The 24169-nt window shown below is 44.8% G+C and overlaps 1 protein-coding gene across 1 annotated transcript; it reads right to left on the bottom strand.

The window, feature by feature from the left end:
- Positions 1 to 208: 208 nt before the first annotated feature.
- On the bottom strand, positions 209 to 618 carry LOC108313999 (60S ribosomal protein L36). The gene has a single exon (XM_017542702.2). The coding sequence runs from the start codon at positions 584 to 586 to the stop codon at positions 269 to 271; it is 318 nt and encodes a 105-aa protein (XP_017398191.1). The 5' UTR covers positions 587 to 618; the 3' UTR covers positions 209 to 268.
- Positions 619 to 24169: the final 23551 nt, after the last annotated feature.

Here is a 24169-nt window from a genome sequence, read left to right as displayed (position 1 = left end):
TGACTTCCTAGGGTGATCCCCAGTGAGTCATGCCCTTAAAAAATCCTTTTCCCTTTGTGTGCAAAGGAGCGTCTGCCTTGCTTCTAGCCAATGAAACGTGATAAAGGTGCAGGAATTTTGCAGATGTAATTAAGGCTCCCAATCAGTTGGTTTTGAGTTCGTAAAAAGGAAGATTTTCCAGGGTGGGCCTGACATGATCAAATGAAACTTTTTTTTTTTTTTTTTTCGGTGCAGCTGTTTATTTCAGGGAGACAGCAGGGGAGGGGGCTCAGTCCTTCTTGGCAGCAGCTTTCCTCATGGCGGCCAGGACATTGCTCAGCTCCTCCCGCTTCCTCTTGGCCCGGATGTGTGTCCCCACCCTTTTCTTGATGAACTTGAGGGCCCGTTTGTCCTTGGAGACCTTCAGCAACTCCATGGCGCGCCGCTCGTATGGGGCAAAGCCACACACTTCCCGGATCATGTCCCGCACGAACTTGGTGTGTTTGGTCAGACGCCCGCGGCGGCGGCTGTGCCTGGGCTTGCTCACGTTCTTGGTTACCTTGTGGCCCTTGTTGAGGCCCACGGCCATAGGATACCGAAGAGCCATGGCTGCTACTCTCCAATGGCGACCGTGGCGGAAGCCAAATGAAACTTCTTACACAAGGGATAAGGCCCTCTCTGAGGTTAGAATCTCCTTCCAGCCTTCAAGAAACCAGCAGCTGTGTTTTGAGTCTGTGAAGGGGCCACATGGCAGTGCACTGTGGGCAGCCTCTGGGAGTGGTGAGGGGACTCAGTGGACAGCCAGCAAGAAGCTGGGGCCTCAGTCCTGCAGCCATAAGAAAGTGAATTCCGCACCCATCTGGAGTGAGCTTGGCTGTATGTTTATCCCCAGTCAATCCTTCATATGAAAAAAGCCCATCTGACACCTTGTTTGCAGCTTCTGAGTCCCGAAGCGCAGGGCTCAGCTGAGCCATCTCTGCATTTCTGATTCACAGAAGCTGCGAGAAAATAAATGTGTGTTGTTTGAAGCTTCCAAATGCATGGTGATTAGTTTTACAGAGATAGAAAACCGATACAGTCTGTAAGCCCCTGAAGATGAGATCAGGGATAAAGTATTTAGTGTTCTCCTTATTCACTCTGGCTTGAGTGTTTCTCTTTTACTCCCCTTCACTTATCCAAGGAGTACTTATTAAGCACCTTCAGTATGCCGGGTGCTGTGGTTGGGCTGACCTTCCCATGTCTCTGCAGTTTTGACAAAGCTGCTGTGAAGTTCTAATCGGATGATTACTCCAGAGAGACAAACTGTAATCCCGTGGAGATTCATAAGCTGCCTCCCAAGCCATTTGGTCATCAGTGCTGACGTCCCGTTTTTCAATGTCACAGGCATCACACAATTATCTAGGTCAGCTTAATCATCATCAGATGAACCTACTGAATACCCACGTTTCGTGTACATACCACTTGCTTTTTTTGCTGTGCTTATCTAAGTGTGTTTAAGTCTATTTATGATCTCACCACTAACAGTGTATAAATTAAGGGGTAGATGGATTGACAAATGAATGAACATGAATTTCTAATCTGCCAGGCTTGCTCGCAGACCTCTTAATGCAAGCATATAATTTTTTTAGCCTAATAAATGGAAAGCAACTTTCCCTCCGGAGCAGATGCCGACTCAGCAGTCAGGGTTCAGCGAACGGCACATTCGTCTCTCTGGGGGACAGTGCCAAGGATAATATTTTGGCAGGTTATCTCCACACAGTTACTCAGTATGACACTGTCAGTCAAAGGTCAGTTTATGAAGCAGGGATTTATAAAGTGAACTCGGAATCAGAGCCTGGGCCAGCCTGTCCCAAGCAGCAGACCTGTCTCTCAGCACTGACAAATTCTGATCGGTGGTTGACTAGAAGCTGAACACGGTGTCCATGCCCTCATGCCGCTCAGCCCCTGCCAGAGGCGGCTGTCTGTCAGCTGCAGGTGCCTCAGTGTGGATGTTTAGATGCCAGCCGGCAGGCCAGGGAGAGGCCAGAGGACGTTTCTCCAGATGGGGGCTCGCTGGTGGTAGATGGTGGAATGACAGTGAGGGAGAGGATGCTGGAGCATGCATGTCCTGGTCCAGGAGCTAAATATAGATCCCCTTTTATTTGCAAGGAAAATATCATGTCTGTGTGTGCAGGTGTGTCCATGTGAATTTGTAGTTATTTCTGTATGTGTGTGTGTGCCGTGTGCATGTATATTTGCATGTATTTGCATCTGTATTTGTGTGTGGGGTACAGGCATGTGTGTATGTTCACATGCCCTGGGTGCATGCTTATGTGTATGTGTATATATTTGTGCACATGTGTGTGGATTATGAACATGTCTGCATATCTATTCCTGTGCACCTGTATGTGTGCATATGTGTGTATGCATGTGTAGTTGTATGTAGACTGTATCTGCATGCATGTGTACATACGTACTTGCATCTGTGTGTGTGTAAACATGCGTATGCCTGCGCATCATGTATTCAATGCTTGTGTATCTAAGTGTCAATCACCAATCAGAATCTGTCAATGCAGAGAGACAGGTCTGCTGCTTGGCACACACTGGCCCAGGCTCTGATTCCAAGTTCACTTTATAAACATACACATGTTTATGCACCTGTGTATATGTGTGTATATTGGCGTGTGTGCATGTGAAAATATGTGTGCATGTTCACACATGGTTTTGTGTGTGTGTGTGTGTGTGTGCATGCACAAATACTATTTGTTCACCAGTTAGATTACCGGGTCTTTAAGAGAAGAAACTTGCATATCAGGCATCTCTGAATGCTCCATTCCCATGGCATTTCTGATCATGCCTAAGGACTTCATAAACCCTGTTTCAATGATTGCTCTTCTAAGTTTTTTCACCCAGTTTTGAGGTCTCTTGCCCTACGACACGAAATGCTGTTTGCGTGGTTGTTCACATGCCATCATCTGCCTCCCTCCATTAGCATGAAGCATCCACGTAAGCAGGATGCAGGATGCTGTGCTCATTGCCATGTTCCCAGTGCCTGTCAGGGTCAGGCTGTCAGTGAAGGTATGATCTGCATGATCTCCTTGACACCGCCTCTCCTGACTTTCAGCCTCTGCATCGGGCAGATGGTCCAAGGAACATAATGGTGATGTAATGAGCTCCCGGAGGTAACTCCCAGCAACCTGAGATGTGTAGAGACAAGGTGATCCCTTTATGGAGCTGGCTGGGTTTCCTCTCCGGCTCCCACCCACCTGGTACTTGGGTGAGAATGGTGGGGATTTCCCAGCTGATCTGAAACCCCAGGGTAATCTGATAACTGGAACACACATGCTCTTAGATTGGAAACTGCCTTTGTAAAGATTATGACAGTGAGAGAAATCTGGCAGGGCTGACTCTGTCTTGCTTCTAGCCTCCCAAGCTTTCTGTCCTCACTTAGTCCCGGGCGTAGGCCAAGCTAACCATGGCAGGAATTTAGTTTATAGTTTAACTGTGACGCAAGGATGACAATAGTTCCTCTCTAAAACTGACCCTTCCTTGTTCGGGGGCTGAAACTGCCTTTGCAAGGCTAATGAAAGCCTACAAGATTAGGATGATGGGAGGAGCCTGAATTCTCCTAACATGTAGACGTAGTTTCCACAATCCCTTACTACTCAGGAGACATGTGGCCAGAGGTCACAAGATTTGTGACTTCCCTAATTGCTCCTATTTGTGACTTTCTCAGTAGAAAATACCATGACTGTAGAACCTGACTGGTCTTTTGAGAAGTTTTCCACACTTTTGTATTCTGATGACCTACTGGCCCCACCCAGATTCATGACTGATAATTCAACCGGTGCTGTGGCCCCACTCGGCAGAGGAAGACAATTTTCCATGGCCATGGCATACCCAACTAATCCCCAAACCAACAGAACCCATTCCCTAGTCTCCTGCCCAAAACTCCAACCTCCAAGTCTTCAGGGAGACTGATTTGAGTAAACACCCTGTCTTCTGTGTGGCTATTCTGGCGTTAAATGCTTTCTTTACTGCAACACCACAGTCCTAGTAAACTGGTTTTGTCTGTGCAGCAGGGCAGGAAGAACCTGTCAGGCAATTACAGATTTGCCAGGTTATGGTCACTGTGCCATCTTGCTGCTCTCCCTGATGGCCAGGAGAGAGAGGTCCATAGGGACAGGGTCCTGTGTCTCTGCTGGTGTCTGCCTGGCTAATGTGTTCTCCGCTGATCCCTGAGGCCCCAGTCTGTCTGGGGGACTCAGGGCTCTCTCTTCTGGCCCCTTCTAGCTTCTCAGCCTCTCCTGGGCTGCGGGAGCCACTGCACACCCGTTTGAGGGTGGGCTCTGGTCCCTGGCCCCCAGCCTGGTCATCTGCTGACTGGACAGCCCTCTCTGCATCTTGCCTCTTGTGCAAGGTCCCTCTGACTCACATTGGACATGAGCATACTCCCAGACTACTGGATCCCATGTGGTATTCGTCTGTTCTCATGCTGCTAAGAAAGACACCCCTGAGACTGGGTAATTTATAAAGGAAAGAGGTTTAACGGACTCACAGTTCAGCATGTCTGGGAAGGCCTCACAATCATGGCGGAAGAACCAGAGACATCTTACATGGCGGCAGGCAAGAGGGGGCTTGTGCAGGGGAACTCATCTTTATAAAACCGTTATATCAGCCAGGCACGGTGGCTCATGCCTGTAATCCCAGCACTTTGGGAGAATGAGGCCGGTGGATCACTTGTGGTCAGGAGTTCGAGACCAGCCTGGCCAACATGGAAAAACCCACTCTCTACTAAAAATACAAAAATTAGCTGGGTGTGGTGGCGCATGCCTGATCTCAGCTAGTGGGGAGGCTGAGGCAGGAGAATTGCTTGAACCCAGGAGGCGGAGGTGGCAGTGAGCTGAGATGGCGCTCCTGCACTCCAGCCTGGGAAACAGAGAAAGACTCTGTCTAAAAAAAAAAAAAAAAATCAGATCTCATGAAACTTATTCACTGTCACAAGAACAGCATAGGAAAGACCCGCCCCCATTATTTGATGACCTCCCACCAGGTCCCTTCCATGACAGGTGGGAAATGTGGGAGCTATAATTCAAGATGAGAATTGGGTGGGGACACAGCCAAACCACATCACATGCCCTCCACCTGAGAATGAGACCACCTAGTGGATGGGGTCATGCCTCAGTGGTGCAGGTGGGCAGGCCTGAGATTTAGTCTCTTTCCGGGGTCTTCAGTGGGGAACAGAGACCAGAGCCCCTGCTGCCTTTGGTGTTAGTCTTACTTCTGCAATTCTCTTGACCTTCTCTGAGCTGGACAGGAGAAGCATGCAGCACCGCTTCTACCTGCTCTGATCAAATCCACCTCTCCTTGCCTTTCCCTTGCCCTTGGGATAACTGCTGACTGTCCTCGCCCTTTGCTTACGTCAGTTACCAACATGACTTCCTCTTACCACAAGGCTCTGTTGTTTCACGGAGGGATAATTACGAAGTGCCTTCGGATAGGCTAAATATGGAAAATAAAGAAACGTATATACTTTTCTTAAAAAATAGCTGTTTTTGTCTTGCCACCCATTCTATTTCCAACGCCAAAGCTGGGAATTACCTCATGCTTCCCCTTTGCATTCCTGTGCAACACTTCCTGATGTTTTCTCCCAGAACATGGGCTCTCAAAGCAGACTGGGATCAAGGACTTTTACTTCGAAAGACAAAGAATAAAAGGCTCAAGGGTAATTTTCAAAATGGGATAATGACCGTAACTTCCGTTGGAAGGAGCCAACCCATGGACTGCCTTCCTCACTGCTGCTGTGAGGTTCACTAATTTCATGCCTGGTTTTTGTGCAGTGCCCTTTAGTGGCAGAAGGGACAATCATCGGCTTTGAAAAAGTCCATAGTTGGTGATCTCTGGAGCTGATCTCTCGGTGAAGCTTAGTAAGTTGTTGCCAGTAAGCGTGAGAGTCAGGAATGACCAGAGAATGTTCCTGCTCACAGGTGCTTCTGTTTGCATTTTTCCCTCTGTCTGATGGATGGTGAAGCCCAGTTGAAAGATGTGGAAATAAATGGAGGTCAGCCAAATGAGAAAAGTGGAAGCCGATTATTCAGAGCTTGCTGTAGCGAGGGTCTCCATTGTTTGTGTTTGCAGAGACTCAAAGGCAGGCAGGGGAGTGGGAAGCTTCAGTATGGAGAAGGGAGGCTCAGCTGTTGGCCTGATGTGCTGGAGGTGACTGACCAGAAGCAGGTGTCTTGCGGGATGGGAGAGGGAGCTGTATTAGTAAGGGTTCATCAGAGGTACAGAACTAATAGCATCTATGTATATATGAAAGGGAGCTTATTAGGAATAATTGGCTCACAGAATCACAAGGCAAAGTCCCACCACAGGCCATCTGCAAGCTGGGGAAGAAAGAAGCCAATAGTGGCTCCGTTTGAGTCCACAAGCATCAGAAATAGGAAAGTTGACAGTACAACCTTCAGCCTGTGGCCAAAGGCCCGAGAGCCCCTGACAAACCACTGGTGTAAGTCCAAGCGTCCAAAGGCTGAAGAACCTGGAGTCTGATGTGCAAGGGAAGGAGGAGTGGAAGGAAGCATCCAGCCATGGGAGAAAGATGACACCCAGAGGCCCCGGCCAGCCAGCCTCTCCCACCTTCTTCCATCTGCTTCATCCTGGCTGCGCGGGCAGCCCATTGTATGCTGCTCACCCACACTGAGGGTGGGTCTGCCTCTCACAGTCCACTGACTCAGGTGTCAGTCTCCTCTGGCAACGCCCTCACAGGCGCACCCACAAACAATACGTTCCCACCTATCTAGGCAGCCTTCAAAAATCCACCTAATATTCACCATCATAGGGGCCCGTCTGGAGTTAAAATATGAGTTGGAAGTGGGGACAAAAATCAGAGAAGCTGTCAGCTGCTAATCAAGTCCTGGCCACTTGGGGCTGGCTGTGGCAGGGGTTATTGTTTGAATTCCTGAGCTGGTCCAGGGACGGTGATCTGACTTCTTCACATCTGATTCATGGCAACATGGCCTCCTGGGCTGGGTGTATAGGTAGGGGGTGGTTTCCTGGGCTGGCTGCTGCATTGTGGGTCAGAGTTCGTTTTTTATATATGGTCTTCCCATTGTTTGCTTACATATTCAGTCTCCAACAGTAATCAAACCAACTTTTGGGAATGCAACTACAGAGTAGAGCATAAAACACCAGCACCTGAAACTCAGTCAAGCAAATTGACTGGCTGGTCCACGGAGCACTGTCAAAGCCAGAGATTGAAACCCTGGCTGTGGCTGGAGAGAAATGAAGGCTGAGCACGATCTCCCCAGCACGGCCAAGGGCCCTGGAGGGGAAGAGCCTCGCCAGCCCTGGAAGGTCCAGTAAGATAAATGGCAGCTTTGGGGCCCTGCTGGAGAGCCTGTCGGCAGGGGTGTTAGAGCCAGCCTGGTAATCATCTGTATCGCCTGCTCTATCCTTCTCCAGGCTCCAGGGCAGATTGAGGCCCCAGATGGGATGGGAAAAGCACATTAAGAAAGCAGCACAGACCAGTGTGCTCAGGCTTTCTGATTTGAGCCAAAGCCAAGACCAGCCTCGAGAATGGCTTTGCTCTGTTCTGTTCTTACAAAAGAAAAATATTGAAATTAAATTTGTATATGACCATTTCACCTTTTCATTGTGGTATTGGACTCAGAATTTATTTTTTTTCTTTGAAACGGGGCCTTGCTCTGTCACCCCGCCTGGAGTTCACCCTTTCACGTTCTAGTGATCCTCCCACCTCAGCATTCCACATAGCTGGGACTACAGGCACGAACCATCATCCCTGCTATTTCTTTTTTTTTGTATTTTTTGTAGAGATGGGGTTTCACCATGTTGCTAGTCGCAAACTCCTGGGCTCAAGCAATCTGCCCGCCATGGCCTCCCGAAGTGCTGGGATTACAGGTGAGAGCCACTGTGCCTGGTTAGACTCAGACATTTTAATGGATCTAATGGGCAGTGGATACGGCTTAAAAACCTGCCTGGACACGCACTGCTGACAAATCAAGTTTTGGCCCAAGCATTAGAGCAAACACCTAACTGGGCTTCCCCAGCCAGTACTATAAAAGTATTGCCCCATTGGGAGGGAAAAATAGCTGTGCTCTAATAGGATATGGAATTCAGTACTTTTATACCGTGGTCTCCTTGTTCAGAGACCAGCCTTCTGTAGACGTGATGATGCTATTTAAGGGGTGTGAGGTAAAATCCATCCCTAAGAAGCTGTGCTATGCTAGAAAATCCCAAGGGGCATTTCAGGTTGGCATTTGGGGCCCTGAGCAGAGAAGGGGCTCTTCAGGTGTGACAAAGCTCATCCCCAGCTCCCATGAGAACAGCCTGCAGAATTGTGAGCCAATTAAACCTCTTTTCTTTTTTCTATTTTTTTTTTTTTTTTTTTTTGAGATGGAATCTTGCTCTGTTACCCAGGCTGGAGTGCAATGGCGCAGTCTCGGCTCACTGCAACCTCCACATCTCCTGGGTTCAAGCCATTCTCCTGCCTCAGCCTCCTGAGTAGCTGGGACTACAGGCACCCGCCACCACACCTGGCCAATTTTTGCATTTTTAGTAGAGGCCAGGTTTTACCATGTTGGCCAGATTGGTCTCAAACTCCTGACCTCAGGCGATCCACCCACTTCTGCCTCCCAAAGTGCTGGGATTACAGGTGTGAGTCACTGCAGCCGGTAAACCTCTTTTCTTTATAAACTACCCAGTTGCAGGTATTTCCTCATAGCAGTACAAAAATGGACTGATACACTAAGGGACAGCCCTAAGTGCCCTTTGGTAGGGCTGGGATACACTCAGGGGACCCAGAGCAGCCCCTGGCTTATGTCCCGAAGTCCTCAGTTTGGGAATTAGCTCCATGTGTCTCATACATTTGATTTTTCCCTTGTAATCATAGCTGCTCTGAGGCCAAGGAGCTCCAAGTCAGTTGCAGGGTTTGGGAGATGATAGGAAAAACACACTGTTTTCTTCTCTGTACTGAAATAATATTCATATCTGATACCATATGTGGCGTGGGAGTTTTTTTCACACCAACAAATTTCCCAGCTCTCCAGACACCAACTGGGTGTGGGATACATTAATTTCAATTATGACCCGAATTACTTGGACCCTACAGATGAAGGGCTCGGTCCCACAAGACTGATCTCACTGCAGATGGCAAGCCCAAGTCCCTACCTCCTGTTTTTCTGATGGAGCAGCTATAAATCACGGTAACGCAACCTCCCGCTCAGGTCTGAGTCTTTGCTAGGACAGCTCAGGGAACACTCTACTTACATTTATGGTTTATTATAGAGAATATGATGAAGGACATGGATAAACAGCCCAGTCAAGAGGTCCACAGGGCAAGGGATGGGAATGGGGCATGGAGCTTTGATGCCCTCTCCGGGAGCACCACCCTCTAGACACTCCCACGCGTTCATAAATCCAGGAAGTCTCTAAGCCCTGTCATTCAGGGGTTTTTATGGCGGTTTCATCATGTAGGCATAATTAATTATTAACACAGTCTCTAGCCCCTCTCCCCTTCCTGGAGGATGTGGGTGGGGCTGAAAGTTCCAGGCTTCTAATCCCAGCTCAGTCTTTCAGGTGACCAGTCCCCATCCAGGAGCTTCCAAGAGTCACCTTATTAGAACCAAAGATGTTCCAGTCACCCAGGAAATTCCAAGGGATTTAGGAACTCTGTGTCAGAGTTCAAAGATCAAATATTAGAACAAAGATTCTCCCAGCACCCCTACCACTCAGGAAATTGCAAGGGTTTTGGGAGCTCTGTGCCAGGAACAAACCATCAAATATATATATATATATATATATATATATATATATATAAAAATAAAATATATACGTTTTTATATATTATATATATAAAAATATATATAATTTATATATAATATAAAAAATTATTACATATATATTATATATAAATATATAATATAAAAATTATTATATATATATATTTATATATAATATATAAAATATAAAATATAAAATATATTATATATAAATATATAATAATTTATATGTAAATATATATTTTATATATTATATATATTTATATATGTTTTATATATTTATATATAATATATACATTTTATATATATTTTATATAGTTTATATATATATATATTTGGTGGTTTGTTCCCACCGAATATATATATATATAAAATATATATATATATTTTATATTTATATATTTATTATATTTATATTATATTTTATATTTTATATATATTTATATGTATTTTTTATGATGTCACAAGGGAAACCGTGGGCATTCTCCAGTTCTCCCCTGCGTCTTGAAATCCCAACCCTGATCTCCATCAGCGCTTGCAGATCTAGACAAACCCTCCTTTGAGGCACAGCTGTGCTTGTTCCACTGGGATAGGGCTGATGACTGTGGACCTCCGATCAGTGGCACAACCTCCTGCTTCATCCCCTCTTCTCACGCACCTGGGTGTTTGTAAACATCAAAAGCCATAAACCTTAAAGAAACATGGAAGCCCTTCGCAGGTTCTCCTTTCTCTTCAGCTCTTGATTCTTTTATGAGAAAGAGAACATCTTCCTATGGGTCAATCCACGGCTGGAGAACAAAACCTGCCCGTCTCGTTATTTGCCGTGGCTGTGCAGGCTGCAAGACGCAGTGATTGTGCACAAGTGGCTTCCCCCGGAGGACTCCTTGAGCTCCTGGTAGTGTCCAGCCCAGCCGAGCCCAGGAACTCCTGCCCAAGCAGGTCAGCTTGGCTGCTGTTGGAAACAAGGTGGCCCCAGGCCTGGCTTTGCTTTTCTGCAGCCAAACAGCTCTACAGGATAAGGCCAGTGTGGCTGGCACACTCCTGTAGGGGAAGAGAAACAGTTTCCCCCTTTGGAGAAGTTCAGCTGGGGCCCCTGTGACAAAAGACAAATTAACAAGAGAGAGACAAACAGAAGTTTACATATATAGATAAAGATACCCAAGGAAATGGGTGCCTTAAGGAGGTGGCTTAGCGCTGGGGCTAGGATACCTTCTACTGTTTCCAGAGCTTCCCCAGTGTCTGCCGTTTCTCAAAAACAATCAGCTCAAAATGCCAAAGAGGCCTATTTGGGGTGGCCTATCCTGGTCTCCAACGCTCACACAAGCACCCACAGGTATAGCTCTCCACCTGTGCCTTGGGATGGAATCCAAGCAGGGCCTCACCCTTCCTTCTGCACGGCACTCCTGGTCAGTCCCAGGACACCTGGTCCGCATCCCTGGATGCCTCAGCCCTTGGCTCTGCCATCCATCAAAGCTCCATGGTGGTCCCCTTTCACTCTCTCCGCCTTTGATGGAAAACCAGGTGAATATCATTTCTTCCATCAGGCGATCCTCAAGTGTGAGCATTGCCTGCAGTGAAAGGATTCCCAGGCCATTTAAAAGAAGTTTGCACTGCCAAACACACCTGTGTCCTTAAGACATTCCACCTGGTTTGGGAAGGCGCATTCACTCATGGTTTCCTATCTGGAAGGCACACAGGTCAGGGCATAAAGTCAGGTGCAGCTGAGGGTGGAGAGGCAGGAAACACTTGGGAGGTGATGCTAAGTTGGCTCCGTCCCTCGTCAGCCTCTTTGTCCTGAAGGCTCCTGTCTTGTTTTTGGCTTCATGGGTCAAGACACAGAGTTAAGAAAACAGGATCCATAGGGAGTAAGAACTGGAGCTGGGCCTCCCCAGGTGGTTCTTCTCACTCCTGGGTTCCTGCTGTGGTCACCGCCAAGGGCTGTGAGTGGAAAATGCCTTGTCCAAACACAGAATGGTTTTCTGTCTGTCCATATCCACAGGAGCCAGCCTTTCTGCTGCGCGTGTGAGAGGGTGGGCTGGGTGAGTCTTGGGCTCCCTGGCATTTATTCAGTGGATATTTACAGAGCATCTGTGATGTGCTAGGTGGTGTTTTAGGTGCTGGGATGTATCACTGAGCAAAAGAGACCCAGTGACCAGCCCTAGAGGAGTTGTGTTCCATTACTAGCATAGAGCGACAACTACTAAATGACAAACCTAATCAGTAACTGATATAAGATATTAGAATATGTGCAGGGCTTAGAGAGGCTGAAGGGGCAGCTTGCAGTGCCCACAGAGTGGGTGGCAGAGGCCTTGCTGAGAAGGGGAGGTCTCAGCTGGAGCTGAAAGCCGTTTGAGCTGGGGGACTCTGATGGAAGAATGTTCCCTGCAGAGGGGTGGACGGCCAGAGCAGAAAAGACCATGGGGAGCCTGCAGGGCACAGAGGATAACCTCGTGGGGCCAGGAAAGGAGTCCTGGAGTGGCAATGGGCCGGGCCACGCAGGGCTGAGGCTGTGAGGACTTGGGCTTTCTTTCTGGATGAAATGGAAAACCCCTGCAGCGTTTGGATCAGAGAAGAGACATGACCTCACCTAGATTTAAAATGACCCCTCTAACTGCCATGTTGAGGAGACTCCCTTTGGGATGAAGGCTAAAGTGTCAGAGGCTTTTGAAGCAGAGCAACTCCATCTTGAATAGGAGGTGGGTACAATAAGGCTGAGACCTACTGGGCCGCATTCCCAGAAGGCTGGGCATTCTCAGTCACAGGACAAGACAGGAGCCCCGCACAAGATCCAGGTCATAAAGACCTTGCTGATAAAACAGGCTGCAGGAAAGCAGCCGGCCAAATCCCACCGAAAGCAAGATGGTGATGGGAAGTGGCCCCTGGTCACTTTCACTGCTACACTCCCATCAGCACCATGACAGTTTACAAATGCCCTGGCAACGTCAGGAAGTTACCTTCTATGGTCTAAAAAGGAGAGGAATGGTTTAGCATATCATCAAGAAATAACCATGAAAATGGGCAACCAGCAGCCCTCGGGGCTGCCCTGTCTATGGAGCTGCCATTCTTCCATTCCTTTGCTTTCTTAATAAACTTGCTTTCACTTTACAGACTTGCCCTGAATTCTTTCTTGGGCATGATCCAAGATCCCTCATTTGGAGTCTGGATTGGGATCCCTTTCCTGTAACAAAAGCAGAAGCAATTCAGTGGCCACTGCAGGAATCCAGGAGAGACAGATGACGGTGGCTGTGATGGAGCTGGGTGTGCTGGAGACGGGGCGAAATCGTGAGATGCTGGGGATACTTAGAAAGCAGAGGTTACAGGTTTTCCTACGGACTGGAAGAGAGGGTGATACAAAGCGATGACTCCATGGATTTGGGGCTTGGAGACCAGAAGGATGGTGCCGGCATCAGCCAAGCTGGAGAAGGCTGTGGGTAGACAAGGATTGGGTGGGAGCGTTGGGAAGTCCTTGTCGTGCTAGCTCAGTTGCTGATGTCTGGTCCACATCCAGGTGTGGATGGTGAGTAAGTGGTTGAACGCACAAGTCTGGGCATCAGGAGAAGAGTCTGTGCCAGAGACATAAATGTTGATGTTGTTGGCACGTATGTGGTGCTTAACACAAGAGCCTGGCCAGACTCACCAAGGGGTGAGGGCAGAAGAGGCTCCCGCACCAATGCTGAGCAACCCCAATGCAAGGAGCTTTGGGAACGAAGGAAGAACCCAGCCAAGGAGGGGACAAGGAGCAACCGCTGCACACCAGGAGGAAATGTGAGTTTGTGACATCTGCAGCCCAGTGAAGCGTCGAGGAAAGGAAGTGCTTGCACGCAGGGGGAGTGATCACTATGTCCAAGATGCCATCAAGATGAGGACCAAGCATCACTATTGGATCTGGCAAAGCGTGGATGCTGGTGAAACTGAGGACATGGATGTTGACTATGGAGTTCACAACTGGCCTTGAGATTTCAGCTCAGACATCCTCAGAAAGCGAAACCAGGCTTACTGCCCTCTCTTTTCCCTTCCCTCCCTTCTTCTCCCCTCCCCTTCCTTTCCCTTCCTTCCCTTCCCCTCCCCTCCCCTTCCCTCCCTTCTCCTCCCCTCCCCTCTCCTCCCCTCTTCTTGAGGTGTTCCCTCAAGGATGTTCCTAGGGGTGCTCTTGTACTTTGGTGGAGCTGTGATCGGCTAAGTGTAAATATGGGAGTGTGGGTGGCCCTCGGGACACCCTGCAGAGGTAGCTTGTGGTGGAGCAAGGAAGGGTCCAGAGAGGAACACAGCTCAGAAACCATCTCCAAGCGGGGTCCATCCACTGCTGAAGCTGGAGCCACTCCATGCCTTGGAGTTTCCGATTCTGTGGGTCCGCAGAGCTCCTATGTGTGGTCAAGCTTATTCAGGTTAGTGTTTTAATCAGTTGCAACTTATTATTATTATTTTTTTTTCAAGTAAAGTCTAGTGTCAATCACTGCGTAGGGAGGGAGGGGCTGAATGTGAAATCAGCGTCTTTATTTTCCCAACTCTCTAAAGATCTGCAGTGCTCTCTACATGGTTACAAATCCTATTTCACACCAGGACTGTTTTGTTCTTTCACCAGCTTCCCCCAGATAAGCAGGAATTTGCGGAAAGCATTTCAAGAGATTGTCATGGAGATAGAAAAAGTGTTCTTGAATAGATGATTGGAGAACAAATAACTATTATTGTTGAGATTATGTTATCATTGCCTTTGGTATTTTAAATTAGCCCTCTGGAGAGGAATCTTTAGAACAGGAAATTGCTTAATAGGAGTTAATCTTTGCAAATTCCAGGGTGGGCAGGTGGAAAGAGGCTGATGGCTCAGATTCATGAAGGTCCTTACCCCTGTTCTGGCTTTAGAACCGCCTGAAGCCACAAGCAGTGCATCTGCCAGGAGCAAGGTGCAGCTAGAGCTTGGCGGGCTTTTTTAGATGTAGAGGAAAGGAACAAGAAAAAAGAAGAGTTTGTAACAGGCCTAGTCCTCCCTGTGACACAGAAGAATTTCCAAACCCCCTACTTGCAGATGCAATTGACCCAGGGAGTATGAGCGGCAGGAGGTGGGATGCCTGTGTCGATGACTTGTCTGGGGTCTGACAGATCCTGGATGCTCTTCACTCTTGGCTTCTGCATGCATCTTTTTAGATTTCCCCAAACCCCAGGGCTTGGCCTGTGCCTGTGAATTTTTTGTTGACTCTAGTTTTCTATGACTGCTTGCTTCCCATCCCATTTCCTTGACAGCGTGTATGTTAGCTGTCAGCCATTGCCTTGCCTTTTCACTTGCTTTGGGGAGTCTTCTCTCAGACCCACGGACGTGAAACCTACCCAAAGGCTGGAGCCATTCAGTTCTGCTCACTGTGGCATCACCTGGGTCTGGCATAGCATCTGGCATACAGTAGGTGGCTCAAAAATACCTGTAGATGAATGAAAAATTGGATGAGTATCCCCAAAGGAGAGCAGCCATTGGTCTTTTCCTAGCAGTCACTGTTGTGTAGACACCTGTACATCCTGAAGTTATGTGTAAGCCACGCTCACCCAAATACATGGCTGCATCTGTGTGCATGCTCCTTGCCTGGACACATGGCCTCGTCAGCACTTACAGAGAAGCCCAGGGGGAGATACTTGTTCTCGCTGCTTCTGATCCATTGGCTCACCTGCACTCAGCAGGCGATGCTTGACTTCTTTTGGAAGCAGTCTTCTACACCTCGATATGGACCGCCTGATGCCTGACAGTTTGTGCCTGCAGATTGCCCTGACTATGAGGGAAGCAGGGCTTTTGTCTCTGGGACGGCGCGGAGCTGCTGCATGGCATTCATCAGTGCCCTTTTATTTTTTATTTACTTATTTTCGATTGTACTTTAAGTTCTGGGATACATGTGCAGAATGTGCAGGTTTGTTACATAGGTATACATGCGCCATGGTGGTTTGCCGTACCCATCAGCCTGTCACCTACCTTAGGTATTTCTCCTAATGCTATCCCTCCCTTAGTCCCCCACCCCACAAGAAGCACCGGATTGTGTGATGCTCCCCTCCCTGTGTCCATGTGGTCTCATTGTTCAACTCCGGCTTATAAGTGAGAACATGTGGTGTTTGGTTTTCTGTTCTTGTGTTATTTTGCTGAGAATGATGGTTTCCAGCTTCATCCATGTCCCTGCAAAGGAAATGAACTCATCCTTTTTTGTGGCTGGATAGTATTCCATGGTGTATATGTGCCGCATTTTCTTTATCCAGTCTATCATTGATGGGCATTTGGGTTGGTTCCAAGTCTTTGCTATTGTGAACAGTGCCACAATAAACATGTGTGTGGATGTGTCTTTATTATGATAGAATGATTTATAATCCTTTGGATATATACCCAGTAATGGGATTGCTGGGTCAAATTGAATTTCTGGGTCTAGATCCTTGAGGAATCGCCACACTGTCTTCCACAATGGTTGAACTAATTTACACTCCCACCAACAGTGTAAAAGCATTCCTATTTCTCCTCATCCTCTCCAGCATCTGTTGTTTCCTGACTTTTTAGTAAGTGATAATGAGCTTTTTTTCATGTTTGTTGGCTGCATAAATGTCTTCTTTTGAGAAGTATCTGTTCACATCCTTTGCCCACTTTTTAATGTGGTTATGTGTTGTTTTTTTTTTTTTAATTTATGTTCTTTGTAGATTCTGGATATTAGCTGTTTGTCAGATGGATAGATTGCAAAATTTTTCTCCCATTCTGTGGGTTGCCTGTTCACTCTGAAGATAGTTTCCTTTGCTATGGAGAAGCTCTTTAGTTTATTAGATCCCATATGTCAATTTTGGCTTTTGTTGCCATTGCTTTTGGTGTTTTACATATGAAGTCCTTGCCTATGCCTATTTCCTGAGGTATTGCCTAGGTTTTCTTTTAGGATTTTTGTGGTTTTAAGTCTTATGTTTAAGTCTTTGATCCTTCTTGAGTTAATTTTTGTATAAAGTGTAAGAAAGGGGTCCAGTTTCAGTTTTCTGCATATGGCTAGCCTGTTTTCCCAGCACCATTTATTAAATAAGGAGTCCTTTCCCCATTGCTTTTGTCAGATTTGTCAAAGATCAGATGGTTGTAGATGTGTGGCATTATTTCTGAGGCCTCTGGTCTGTTCCATTGGTCTATATATCTGCTTTGGTAACAGTAACGTGCTGTTTTGGTCACTGTAGCCTTGTAATATAGTCTGAAGTCAGGTAGCGTGATGCCTCCAGCTTTGTTCTTTTGCTTAGGATTATCTTGGCTACAGTGCCCTTTTAAAAAATAGCAAATGCTGTTTATCCAGTCACAATAGCAAGTCCCTACTGAAGCTTAGCTTATCAGATATGCCACAAGTACAGGTGCATTATTCTTCATCCAAAAATCCAAAATCTGAAATGTTCCCAAGTCTGAAATGCTCCCCAAATTGAAACCTTTTGAGCATCAATATGATGCTAAAGAAATACTCGGAGCACCAGAGACTTAGATTTTTAGATGAGGGATGCTCAACTGGTAAGTGTAATACAAATATTCCAAAGTCGGAAAAAATCTGAACTCTAAAACACTTCTGGTTCCAAACATTTTATATAAGGGCTTCTCAACCTGTACTACTGTTTTATGTTCTTTTAGAGTGTCTGAGTAGTCCTGGACAACCACGGGAGAAGAGACCAGGAAGTGAACATCTGGAGCGGGTCTTCCCCTGCCTCTGATATTCTAGACTGGAGAACACACACAGAGGAAGGCAGGTTGCTAAGGCCTCATCAAAGCTGCCCAAAGATGACATGTCAAAGTTGGCTTTCTTCCTCTAATACATCTTGAATTTCATGGACATGACATTTCATTTCGAGAGGAAATCGATATTCTGATCAGCAAATAGACACAAATGTTGCATTCATTTTCCGAAATGTTACACCAACATTACAGACACTTTCTGTCCCCAGCAGGGCAAGAGGGGATGTTTGAACACATTTTGCTCAAATAGAAATAAGAGGGGAAAGGGGAAGAGAAGGGGCGGGAGGAAATGGTACATAAACATTTGATTATGGAAATGACAAGACAGCTGCCTGCCCCAGCTCCCTACTGGGTCCACACTTCCTGGATCAAGGGCAGAGAAATTCAAGCAATGGAGGGTGGTGTTGGACTTACTACCTGGCACAGCCCATACAGGCATGTATTTTGGTGCCACCTTTCATGCAGAGTTGCTCAGCAATTGCTCCATACTAGGGAGAGATGAATAAGTCATTGCAGCTGCCCTACAAGAAGCCTCCCCTCTTGTTTGGAATCCCATCCAGGGCATATTCTTCTGCAGAAAGAACTTGTTCTTGCATCACCTAACCCACTGAGCCTTCCCTCTTAATGTCAGCAAGGACACTCCCTTAATCTGAGCTGCTTAACAGTACACAGAGTCCATTCACAGGTGCTCTCTGGTTGAGTTCCCATACGTGCTTTGCAGAAGGCGTAATACCCCTTAGGACAAAGGAGTCCAGAGAGGGCAAGGGACTGACTCAAGGTCACACAGTGTATTAGTCCATTCTCATGCTGCTAATTAAGACATACCCAAGACTGGGTAATTTATAAAGGAAAGTGGTTTAATTGACTTACAGTTCAGCTTGGCTGGGGAGGCCTCAGGAAACTTATAATCATGGTGGAAGGGGAGGGACACACATCCTTCTTCACATAGCAACAGCAAGGAGAAGTGCTGAGCAAAGGGGGAAAGCCCCTTACAAAACCATCAGATCTCATGAAAACTCACTACTAGAATGAGAACAGCATGAGGGTAACCACCCCTATGATTCAGTTATCTTCCACTGTGTCCCTCCCATGACACATGAGGATTATGAGAACTACAATTCAAGAAGTTTTGGGTAGAGATGCAGCCAAACCATATCAGTAGGTGGCAAAATCTGGATTCAAGCCCAGGTCTTCTTGACTGGGCTGATGCTTCCCCCAAACCAGGCTGGTCTTGAACTCCTGACCTCACGTGATCTGCCCACCTCAGCCTCCCAAAGTGCTGGGATTATAAGTGTAAGCCACTGCACTCACCCAGAAAATGGTTTTATTTTGTCTCACAGTTCTGCCGGCTATAGAGGAAACATGGTGCCAGCATCTGCACCAAATGGACTTCAGGAAGCTTCCAATCATGGCAGAAGGCAAAGCAGACTCCAGGGCATCACATGGTAAGAGAGGGAGCAAAATAAACTGAGGACGGAGGTGCCGCATACTTTTAAACAACCAAATCTATCCATAGTGTTAGGGTAAAACAAACAAACAAACAAACAAACAAACAAAACAAATCTCGCATGAACTAACTGAGTGAGAATTTATTCATCACCAAGGAGGTGGTGCTAAATCATTCATGAGGGTTCCCCATGCCTTGATGCAATCACCTCCCACCAGTCCCAGCTCAGTATTGGGAATCACATTTCAACATGAAGTCTGAAGGGCACAAACATCCAAACTGTATCAGGAAGGTTACATAGATTCTGCGGCTTGGTTTCCTCATCTGTAAAATGGGCATGATAATAGTACTTACTTCAAAGAGCTATTGTAAAAATAAAATAAAACGATGTACAAAAATAGCACCTGTTCTGAAGTTTGCGCCTAATGAATAGCTCTTGTGTTGGTGGTGTTGGTATTGGTTGCATTGGTGGATAGGTGCAAGAGTCATTGTCAGAAGAATGAACTCCTCCCCATTCCAGATCTGACTGTGTTCCAGTGTGTGCCCTGCTATATTTTCTTCATCTATTAACCTTGAGACTTGGGCTAGATCTATAGTTTTAAAGCATTTCTAAAGGCATTGGGCTCATTCTTTACATTGTATGCAAACATGAGGTCACTTCTGGCTAGAATATGGAAGGTGACAGGAAACCTTTGCTTTCACCCAACACCAAAACAAGCAGGATACACGATGAAATCACAATTTATCTGAACCCATTAGATGGCTGAGGATGCAAAGAAAATAAGAAATAGCAGAAAAATGTTGAGCCCTTGAGAGAAGAGACTTGTGGCTGCCGTCTTCCCTGATAGGGCAGGTAGAGGAGGAGGTTTCTGATCTGGAGGGACTCTGCTAAAGCTGGCTAAAACTTGCACACACTTTCAATGGCCAAGTGTGGCTTGGCATGGCAGGTTAGAATTCTGGAAGCCCCAAGAGAATCTGCACTAATCCGTTCCTTCTTTCCCACAGGTCTTCATAGAGTGCTTTACTGAGATATGTTCCTGAGGTACAACGGGACCCTCTTTGAGTTAAAGAATCTTCCCTCTGAGGTTGTGGGGAGAGGGTGTGGAGCAAGGCAGAAGACTTGATAATAATCTATCCGAAGCCATCCGGAAAGCCTTCAGCTGCTGAAATAAAGCATAGAAAATTATGCAGAGAGAAACTCCTTTGGGGAATTCCAGGCAGAAAGTAATCTTTCCAGGTGCTCAAGATCTGCAGCACACCTGAAGAACAAAGACAATTCTCCAACAACTCAAAAAATCTGGCACCAGGCAGGAAGCGGAAAGAATTTCCACAGATGGAAAAGCTGGTGGCTCAGCTATAAATTACAGAGACTCCTGGAATCTTTCCTGTGCTCAGAACCCAAGTTCTGCAAAACAGAAAGTCCTGATCCTGCTTTCAAAATATTTTGTTTCAACAGTAACAAAATCAAACTAAAGCTACAGCAAAACCCTGACCCACCTGAACTACAGATTAGATTTTGCCACTCTAGTGGGCTGGCAGAGACAGGGTGCACCCTTTTCTGATGGTAAATACTGTTTACTTCAGTCACTAACGTTGTTATATACTGACCACTTGACATACAATCAAAGATTCCAACACACAAAGGGAAGCAATAGAATGTGACCCTGGTAAAGAGAAGAAACAGTCAACAGGAGCAAACCCATAAAGGCAACAAATGTGGGAATGATCAGACATGTACTTTTCAATAATCATAATAAAGAACAATAAAGATCCAGGGTAAAAACTGAACTACAAATGGAATAAATAAAAAACAATAATGAAATTTCTAAAGAATCACTGTAGAATGAGGGAAACAAAATCACAACCAGAAAACCACAGTAATAATTACCACTGGCAAGATCCACTGATAAATGCTGAAATCAAAGGGTGGAACTTTAAGGACAAACAGAGTATTTGTGTAACCTCAAAATACTTTCTCCAAAATGTTTGTTGATGACTATGGTGGCTTTACATATGTTCACAAACTCTATTTTTACTTCTCCCTTCAGGAGTTGGAGCTTAATTCCACTCTTCTTGAGTATGTGCTTGATTTAGTGACTCATTTCCAAAGAATATAGTATAAAAAGGAACAAAAATAGTTGCTGTACATCAGAGAAACTGGCATATATCTCTTTAATGAAGTTATCAAGGTTAACACTACCAGTAATAAGTAATTTTGTTATTATGTGCTGATATAGTTTGGCTGTGTCCCCACCCAAATATCACCTTGAATTGTAGCTCCTATAATCCCCACATGACATGGGAGGGACCTGGTGGGAGTTAACTGAATCACGGGGTCAGGTTTTTCCTGTGCTGTTCTCGTGATAGTGAATAAATCTCATGAGATCTGATGGTTTTATAAAGGGGAGTTCCCTTACACATGACGTCTTACCTGCTCCCACGTAAGACATGGCTTTGCTCTTCCTTCATTTTCTATACGATTGTGAGACCTCCTCAACCATGTGGAAATGTGAGTCCATTAAACCTCTTTTCTTTATAAATTACCCAATCTTGGGTATGGATTTATTAGCAGCATGAAAACTGAGGAATACATATGTCCTCTGACATGATGTAATAAGAAAGGCACTTCATGCCTGCAGTATAATTCTCCAAAATCCATAACCCCAATTTCACCATAGAAAAAAAAGTCAAGCAGTTCCAAACTCAGGGACATTCTACAAAATACTTGACCAATAAGCTTCAAAAGTATCAGGGTCATGAAAGACAAGGAAAGACCACAAAACTGTCATAGATTAGAGGATATTATAAATACAAATATTTAGATACAATGGATTCTGGCATATTAGTTCCCAGATCAGAAAAAGAAAATTATGTGAAAAACAAGTAAAATCTGAAGGACATCTGTGTCTTAATAGTCTATTGTTTAGTTAATTATATTGTATCAATGTTAATTGATTACTTTTGTAAATGTACCAAACAAACGGTTATATAAGATTTCAACCCAGGTGCAAGCTCTTTATCTACCCCTTAGAGGAGCACTTGGAAATTCTGTAAAAAGTGGGATGGTATCTTGGTCTGTCCAGGCTGCTATAACGAACTGCCATAGACAAGCTAGCTTATCAACAACACTAATTTGGTTCTCACACTTTTGGAGGCTGGGAAGTCCAAGAGAGTACTGGCAGATTTGGTATCTAGTGAGGGCCCACTTTTTGTTCACAGATGGCTATTTTCTCATACTTTGTCACCATGTGTCCTCACATGGTGGAAGGGGTGAATGATCTCTCTGTCTATTTTATGGTGGCACAAATCCCATTTATGAGGGCTCTGCCCTCCTGACATAGTCACCTACCAAAGGTATAATTTCCTAATACTATCACATTGGGGCTTAGAATTTAAACATAGACATTTTGAGGCTATGAAACATCCAGTTTATACCATCTGGTAAATACTACAGACTTTAACAGGTCATATGGCTTCGGTTATGACTAATCAACTTCACCACCATAGTACAAAAGCAGCCATAGGTAATACATAAATGAATGAATGTGGTGGTGTGAATAAAACATTATTTACAGAAGCAGTCAGTGGGCTAAATTTATCTCATGGGCTGTAGTTTGCTGAAATGAATTAGAGAAACCTGGATGAGTACACAAGAACTCTATGTACTTCTTTGAAGCAACTCTTTTATAAATCTAAATGCATTTCAAAATAAAAAGTTTATAAAAAACAAAAGCAGTGAAGAGAAAGCTATAAAAAAAATCAAAAGGAAAGGCTGCATATTTGAAGTACAATATCAGAAATGAAAAATTTGTTAGATGGGCTTAAGAGAAGACTAAACCCAACACAGGAATGTATCAGTATACCTGATGAGAGAGCAATAGAAAATATCCAAATTGAAATTCAAATAATCATAAGAGAAAAAAAAGACTATTCACAATCCGTGGATGATAACAAATAATAAAAATTACCTGTGTTTAGAGCCCAGGAGAAGGGAAGAGAGAAAATGAAACAGAAGAAATAAAAGAGATAATGGCTGAGAATTTTCCAACACTGATGAAAGTCATTAACCCACAGATTCAAGAAACTAAAACCAAAACCAAAAACAAAAACAACAAAAAAAAAACCCTCCAAACAAAATAGATAAAAGAAGTACATTCATCAAATTCAAACTGATGGAAGCCAAAGATAAAGGACAAAATTTAAAAATAGGGAGAGATAAAGAGACATTACACACAGGGGAATGACACAAATTACGACTCATTTCTTATCAGAAACACTAGCTATCATAAGATAATGTAATGATATCTTTGAAGTAGGAGAAAAAAGCAGAAACAAAAACCTGACAATCTAGAATTATATATTTAGAGATAGCAGTCTTCAAATATGAAAGATATTGTTAGAGAGACAAAAGCTGAGATAATTTATTGCCAATAGACCTGAATATTACAAGAACTGCTAAAAAAATCTTCAGGCTGAGAGGTAACGATACCAGATAAAACTCCAGAACCACAGGAAGTGTGAAAGAACATCAGAAAGGGCAAATTCTGGGAAGTAATAAATACACATACTTTTCTTTGTTTAGTGTAGATATATACATTTCAAAATACCATTGACTCTTTAAAGAAATAATAAAATATTTTCTTAAGGGAGTTGGAACACATGCAAAATGAAAATATGGAAAAATATCATAAAGAACAATGGGATAACTGGAATTACACTGCTGTAAGATTCTTGCATTGTTTTTTAAGTAGTATAACATTATTTAAAAGTAAGTGTGCTAACTTAAAGATGAATACCGTAATCTCTGATTAATCATTAAACATAACTTAAAGAATATATAGCTAAAACTTAACATAGTAGATAAAATGAAATATTGGACAATGTGATTTTCTCAAAAAGAAAGAGGAAGACAAACTAATAATAAATACTGTAAATAAAAACAAAATGCCAAAATTGTATAGTTAAACCCAATCTTACCAAAATATTACTGCAAGTAAATAGACTAAATGCTTTATTAAAACATACTGAGTATCAAACTGGATAAAAAGGCCAGACCCCCCGCCCCATATGCTGCTTACCAGAAACCCAATTAAAATACTAAGACTTAAACAGGTTGAAAGTCAAGGGGATGGAAAATGATATATTATGCAAATCTTAAGCATAACAAGCTGGTATGGCATTAACATCAGAAAAAGTAAACTTCCCTAAAAGTAGTACCACTAAACAGGTGCAAAACGCAATGATAGTTTATCAAAAACAAAG

The sequence above is a fragment of the Cebus imitator genome, unplaced genomic scaffold (genome assembly GCF_001604975.1).
Source record: "Cebus imitator isolate Cc_AM_T3 unplaced genomic scaffold, Cebus_imitator-1.0 Scaffold145, whole genome shotgun sequence".
NCBI lineage: Eukaryota > Metazoa > Chordata > Mammalia > Primates > Cebidae > Cebus > Cebus imitator.
The sequence above is the reverse complement of the archived record's forward strand: the minus strand, read 5'-3'. Positions and strand labels throughout refer to the sequence as shown.

Excerpts from the sequence above, each read along its gene's own strand:
- LOC108313999 (XM_017542702.2), bottom strand. The coding sequence starts at position 586 with ATGGCTCTTCGGTATCCTATGGCCGTGGGCCTCAACAAGGGCCACAAG.